This window comes from Sinocyclocheilus anshuiensis, unplaced genomic scaffold (genome assembly GCF_001515605.1).
Source record: "Sinocyclocheilus anshuiensis isolate Anshui unplaced genomic scaffold, SAMN03320099.WGS_v1.1 scaffold942, whole genome shotgun sequence".
Taxonomy (NCBI): domain Eukaryota; kingdom Metazoa; phylum Chordata; class Actinopteri; order Cypriniformes; family Cyprinidae; genus Sinocyclocheilus; species Sinocyclocheilus anshuiensis.
In genome coordinates this window covers 411,959-419,335 of record NW_015536531.1, presented here as the reverse complement: position 1 = coordinate 419,335, position 7,377 = coordinate 411,959, and the positions used below count along the sequence as shown (strand labels likewise).

The window sequence follows — 7,377 nt, the reverse complement described above, 5'->3', positions numbered from 1 at the left end:
GTAGATATTAATAGAATTTATTAGCAATTGGCTAATATTAGACATCATTTAGTCGCCAAGAGTAAGATTTAGTCGCATATGCGAGTGATTTACTCGCAATGTAGAGGGTTGCAGTATGAGTATTCTAATGCTATGAAATAGTTTTTGACCTGCTATTGACATGTTCTAGAAGGTTTTGACCTGTCACCATGTTTGTAAGCCCTTCCACCAGCAACAACATCCCACTTATGCGAGTGGTTCAGTCTGTCAAACACACCAAGAGGAAAAGCAGCAATGTTATGAAAGAAGGCTGGCTTGTGCATTTCACCAGCAAAGACACATTGGTAAGTGCTCTGGGTTTCCATTTTAAACCTTATGAATTAATAGGTGAATTGCCAAGTGAACTTTTCATACTGTATATATGATCATTTCTTTTAACTGTTGTTTTTTTCCCACACTAGCGTAAGAGACATTACTGGCGACTTGACAGCAAGTGTATTACCCTGTTCCAGAATGACACTGGGAGCAAATACTATAAGGTAGCTTCAAGTCAAACTGTCTGACACTTGAAACGCACATTAACAAATTAATCTAGGAAGTATCTAGAGGGCTTTCAGCATTTTCTTTGATAATGTCGATAGTTTGTCTTGATAGGTTTCATGGATCACTGCACACATCAGATCCACACGCATGTCTCTGCAATATCATTGAGGTTTCAGCTTTCAGATAAGACCTCTTAACCTTCTCCAACAGGAAATTCCTCTATCTGAGGTACTGTCTCTGGAACCAGCGAAAACATTCAACCTTCTGCCTGAGGGTGCCAACCCACATTGCTTTGAGATCACCACAGCATCTCTGGTGTACTATGTGGGAGAAAACCTGGCTCGAGCCGACAGGGGAACACCGGGCTACGGAAGCAGCGTGCTTATTAGCGGCGTGGGACAGGACGTGGCCCGCATGTGGGAGATGGCCATCCAGCATGCACTTATGCCTGTCATCGCCAAGGGCATATCTCACGGCGGCCATCACAGCCACCACAGTATGAACTTCATGGTGAAACATTTAGGGGCTCATGCGAAGACCCTTAGAATGTTTCTAGGGGGGAAAACACAACAAATACAGACATGCAGCGTAGTTGTAATATTACATTGTGTGCAAATATGTACTGCCTTTGATAAATACCTTGTTGATCATCATTCAAGTACATTCTATACATATGCAGGTGTGTAGCATGAATGCAATTAACGTCCGGCATGCTGGCATTGCCATGAGACATGCAATATCAACTGTACCGCAGTTCTTACAGTAGGCCATTTTACACCTACTGTGTCATGTTGCATATTGAGATAATTTTTTTTCATGTACTGCTTTTGGCATATTGTAGTAGGGAAGTATCTGGACACAGGCTTTTGTGATAAATGATAGCTATAAAATCACATCCAGACATTTTGGAGAATACATTATATATGGCCATTTATTATACTCAATAAGAAAAATGAGCACCTTAAATGTGTTTATGATGATCTTGGGAACAGCCCATTTTGGCACATACACTTACATTTTGTTTCTGTTTTTCTTACAGGATATTAGCACAGTGTATCAGATTTTCCCTGATGAAGTACTTGGCTCTGGGCAATTTGGCATTGTCTATGGAGGTAATGTACCAGTCTATTTAGATAGAGTTCTCTGACATGAGCACCCGGGGAGGAAATGTTTTGGAATCTGTATAATAGGACAATACTTAATGCATATTTTACTGTATTTAAATTTTTTAATATTTAAATACAGCACAGAGCTTTTTTTTTGTTTTTACAAATTGTAAGTGGTAAAATGAATGTGTAATGAGGGTAAGCATTGTAATAGACATTTACATATAACCATACTTTACATCCAATAAATGGATGAAAAAAATAAACACACCACAATATAAATCATCCTTTCTGATATAACACAGGAAAACACAGGAAAACAGGCAGAGATGTTGCCATCAAGATCATAGATAAACTGCGATTTCCCACCAAACAGGAAAGTCAGCTGCGTAATGAAGTTGCCATTCTCCAGGTAAATACACAAATAACACACACACACAATAGAAAAATTGCTAAATGTAATGGACTAATATTGATGTAATACACACACACACACATATAAGAGTATGGATTTATGAATTATTTCATAGTTATATTCAATACATATTTAATCCATGTTTGTCCATAAAAATGATTTAGATTAAACATCAATATTACAATATTGACAATTTAGGAATTTTAATAATAAATATAAATATTAATATAAATGTTGTATCTGTCTTATGTAGAACCTCCACCATCCCGGCATTGTCAACCTTGAGTGCATGTTTGAGACACCAGAGCGTGTCTTTGTTGTCATGGAAAAGCTCCATGGCGACATGTTGGAGATGATACTGTCAAGTCAGAAGGGGAGGCTGCCAGAACGCATCACCAAGTTTCTCGTTATGCAGGTTCGTCTCACAGGAACTGTGTTTCACACACTCTTGATTCTAGCGCAACAATGGCAGAATCAGTACACACGATCCCATATAAATATTTAAAGCAAAAATAAATGGTAAAGCTGGACATTTGCTTTTGCATTTTTATTTACAATGTTTTATACCGCATTATAATAATAATGCTGTTCCACTCTTTTCCTAGATTCTCATCGCTCTCCGCCACCTTCACTTCAAAAACATTGTTCACTGTGACCTCAAACCTGAGAATGTTTTGTTAGCCTCCGCTGACTCTTTTCCACAAGTGAGTAAAATCCGAACAGAACGAGGAGCGACAACAAAAGAAAGGAAATATCTGAATGAAGCGAGGCCACACCGAAATTAACATAAATGGATCTGTTTTTGTAAATTGGCAAGAATAAAAGATGGTAATTATAGCGTTCTCATGGTGCGTTCGAGGCACAGGGTTGTGTGTGTCTCTACATTCTAATGAAAGATTTCTAAATTATCCTCCCATTGTCTACTGCACGAGCTTGTCTCTGGAGGCTCTCGAGCAGAAAGATGACTCGCTGTTTGAGCTCAGGCAAACATTTTGGAAGAATACTAAACAAATCACTGTGTGTCATTTACAAATATTTTGCAAAGGTGGAAGCAGAACTAAAGCTGTCAACATCTGAGCTCGGTTCTCATGTCCTCAGGTGCTTGTCGCTGTGCACAAATGTTTTAAAGGTGGAAAGTGTAGATCAGCAGGAGATGCATTGTAACCGCATCCAACTGGGTGATAATTTCACTTGACTTTCGTTCAGACTGTGACAACTGATCATTACAGCGTCTGTGGTGTTAAAAGCTAGCGCGAGAACAAAAGGATGTTATTTTTTTGGTCTTTTGTGCATCTCAGTCCTAGTCGAGTAAAATAGCCAATTCCTTCCAGTGTCTGCTTATTGTGAAGCTCATTATTCTTTGGTTTGTCTTGCAGGTGAAGCTGTGTGATTTCGGTTTTGCACGTATTATTGGTGAGAAGTCTTTTAGGCGTTCGGTGGTAGGCACCCCGGCATACCTCGCCCCGGAAGTGCTTCGGAACAAGGGCTACAACCGCTCGCTAGACATGTGGTCGGTGGGTGTCATCGTCTATGTCAGTCTCAGTGGAACCTTCCCCTTTAATGAAGATGAAGACATTCATGACCAAATCCAGAACGCTGCTTTCATGTACCCACCAAACCCCTGGAAAACAGTGACCCCACAGGGTAAGTTCTGGGTAGAACAGATAGTATATGGCACAACCATCAATGAATGTGGAATGAAGAAGGTAAAGTTGTGTTTAAAGGGACTATTCACTCCAAAATGAAAATTCCTTCATCATTTAATCGCCCTCATGCCATCACAAACCTGTGTAAGTTTCTGTTTTTCTATGGAAAACACAATGATTTATTCTGAAAAGAGAGGGTCACATCTCTGTGTTTTTTGTCCAATGAAAGTCATTTGGGTCCAGTGTTGTTCTGGACCTCCGTGACTTTAATTATATAGAGAAAAACAGTTGATTATTTTAAAAAATATTGTCTTTTGTGTTCCACAGAAGAAAGTAAGTCATACATGTTTTGCTGAGGTGAATTAATTTTTATTTTTAGGGGAACTGTCCCTTTAACAACAAAACATTGTCTCTAAATCAGATTTTGTAATAAATAGATTGAAAAGGTTGTGAAATACTGAGATAACTATTTAAACCAAGTCAGAAGCTAGCTGTATTAACCTCTCTAAGCTGGAAACAATTTAGAGTCCAATACGTGTGTTAATCCTCAAAATATAAGCATTAATCAAGGCACAAAGCTATTTTGCCAATCCAACCTCACATGGTCAGCTGTATGCAAATAATCTTATTGTTTTTATGAATTCACTTCCATTAGCTCATGTATGAATATGATCTCATTGCACAAGAAATGTTATTTCTAGCCAGCCTGCTACTGATATCCACCTAGTTATGTGACGTTAAACTCTATTTTGAAGTCATACTTCAGCTTGATGTTTCTACTAAAGCTTCAGTTGTACTAATTATCGCCGCCCTGTGACTGTACACATAGATGACCTCAACTCACCCAAATCTTTTCTGTTTGGCTCATGGTTCATGATCTAGGAATATATGATCAAAGTAAAGGCTTAGGTCTAGGATAGGTAATATTTGCATTTAAGTCATATGCAATCTGCATGAATAGAATTGACCTTCATCTCATTACCTTAACTAGATTTTTGATGCCCTCACCTTTGACCCTGTTTATTCACTAATGCCCTCCTTCTTCCTCATTAAAATAGCAAGAGAACCAAAGACCACACTTTACTTACTTAAGAACACAGGCAATTGGAACAAATTATTCACATGGATTTTTATTTATTTATATAGTTTGGTTGGTATCAAGCATGGCTATTTTAACAATTACTTTATTTTTAAAACTGTTTTAATTGAATTTGTTCCTTTTTACTGTGAAGTGAAAATATTTAAAGGGGTCATATGATGCTTTTTTAAAGATCATTATTTGGTGTATTTGGTGTAACAGAATATGTTGACATGCTTTAATGTTCAAAAAACACATTATTTTTCAAATACTGTACATTATTGTAGGCCCTCTATGCCCCGCCTCTCTCAAACAAGTCGTTTTCAACAAAGCCCCCTCCTTTGAGAAGAGAAAAAAATAACTTTTATACCCCCTGTGAAAAAAAAAAAAAAAAAAAAAAAAAGCTATGATATGCACACAAAAAAACTTTCTGTTTCCCTCCACAGTCACATTAGGCAACTGAAATAGGGACGCAGTTACCCCCCATGTCTGTGTTAGAGAATATTAACATCTTAACAGGGCAAGAATAATGTTCAATGGCAGTCACAGGTCATCTTAATTGATCATTTCTACCATGCATAGATGAGCATGTGACAGATATTTGCACATAGTAGGAAACTTGCAAAATAAGTTTAAAGATTTATATGCCATTTATTTATAATTAGAAAAATATTTTATTGTTATTTATGTTCTGTAATTTTTTTTTCATAATGCCACATCTTTGCTTCCGGCCATCTAACTTGTCACATTGATTTCTGCCATATCTACTCTGCTTTTAAATTTTTAAACAAACCTTTTAAATTAAAGTAAATTAAACAAGTAAATAAATATACATACAACAGGGAACTGAATGTAATGTTTTCAGACACTTAATTGCATGTTAATATAGTTCAAAAATGATATTAAATGCAATTAGCTAAACATTAGAGTGCTTTTTTGACTCACTTTAGTAGGACTTAAATACATCTCAATATGCAATTTCATAATTCAATTGTCTTTGAAATATGATTAAAGTGTACTGTCGAATGTACTGACAAACATTTATGGTCAAATAAAATATACTAATAATGTCATTTCTATTGAAACTTGCATGTCAAGTATTTAAATACATTTGTAAGTGCACATTTGTCATTTAAGTTGCTATTTAAAATATATTAAATAAAACATGTCATATTAAATCACACACTACAGTTAAAATGATAATCAAGTACTTTACATTTGCTTTAGTATGTTAGTCAACACATAAAACAAATGTACTTCTTCAAAGCATGAAAATAGATTATTAAAACAATGATTTAAAATGTAATTTAAGTAAAAAATGTACTTTGTGTGTTAAAAACAGTGATGAAAGTGACCAATTTACCTGCAAGTACAGTTTTTTTTTTTTTTTTTTTAACAAGGGTAGATATAAATAGATAGTGTTTTATTGATTGATTTATTTTTTTAACAGTGTGAAATATTGTGGATCCCTAAAGATATATCTTTATGACAGGACTACCAGATGTGGCTGGACCTGCGGACTCTGGAGTGCAAAATGCAGGAGCGATATATCACCCACGAAAGCGATGATTTGCGCTGGGAGCGTTTTGCAGAACAAAATGGCCTTCAGTACCCAGCCCACTTAATCAACCCTCATGCCGATGTCTGTGAAGAGGCGGAGTCTGACGAGCTTGTGATGGGCATGCTCAGCGACAGAGTCAGTGTTCTGTAAATTGCTGCCTACCCCTTTAAGGGCACAACAGCAGAACTCAAGCCAAATGTATAGGCTACTTCGAAATCACCACTTTAGCCAACTGTAAATGCCTTGACAATTTATAAAAAAAGTACTGCACAATTCCATTTAACAGTACACTACAGAACAAGCACAAATTTCACTATACACACAGTGCCTAAGCCACAAAAGCCAATCTAGCCATACATACAAAAACAATCATACTGTATAATAACACATAAAATCTAACAAAAAAACTGCACTTAAACTACTATAAACAAACATAACTTACATGCTCCTTTTGTTCTTAAGGAATTTGGAGCTTAACCTGAGAATAAAATTATGTATTAGTATTATTATTATTTTTGCAATTAACTGGCATGACACAGTCGAAAACACTGTATCAACAGTTTTTGTTTGTATAACTCACAAAAGAAGTCATAATGTATAAGAAACAAAATTAACTTATAAAGTCTTTTATTAACAAAATTATTCTGCTAAGAAATACCACCACAAAGATTTTGTGGTAACTTGTTGCATCAACGATAACTTGACAAATGTATAGCGGAAAGTATTTATAGCTTTTGTGGTTTTGTGTTTATGTGCTTATGAATGCTTTGGGGGTTGGTTATGTTAGTGTTCTGTGCAAGTGCAAGACCAAGTGCTGTGAACTGGAGACGTTTTTTTCTTTTGCTTTCTTCAGAGATGTTGGAATAATAAAGTGCAGCTGGTTGTGTACGCATAAAGTATTATGTGCTCATGACAGATTTTCAGTGTGTTTCTTTAAGTGTTCCCTTTAAGTGAAGATAAGATTTGTAACACTGATATCAGCAATTCTGTCTAAATGGCTGATTAAATGTTAACAAAATATTTCTTTAGTTATATAATTATGGGTTGGA

General features: G+C 36.0%; 1 protein-coding gene across 1 annotated transcript in view; it reads left to right on the top strand.

Moving 5' to 3' along the window:
- LOC107694950 (serine/threonine-protein kinase D1-like) overlaps positions 1 to 6,806 on the top strand; it is a 35,894-nt gene extending 29,088 nt beyond the window's left edge. Inside the window, exons 10-18 of the mRNA XM_016494678.1 lie at positions 200 to 323; positions 441 to 518; positions 733 to 1,110; positions 1,562 to 1,634; positions 1,934 to 2,040; positions 2,297 to 2,458; positions 2,649 to 2,747; positions 3,420 to 3,749; positions 6,260 to 6,806. Coding sequence (XP_016350164.1) covers positions 200 to 323; positions 441 to 518; positions 733 to 1,110; positions 1,562 to 1,634; positions 1,934 to 2,040; positions 2,297 to 2,458; positions 2,649 to 2,747; positions 3,420 to 3,749; positions 6,260 to 6,478 — 1,570 coding nt within the window. The 3' untranslated portion in view covers positions 6,479 to 6,806. The remainder of the gene's footprint in view (positions 1 to 199; positions 324 to 440; positions 519 to 732; positions 1,111 to 1,561; positions 1,635 to 1,933; positions 2,041 to 2,296; positions 2,459 to 2,648; positions 2,748 to 3,419; positions 3,750 to 6,259) is intronic.
- Positions 6,807 to 7,377: the final 571 nt, after the last annotated feature.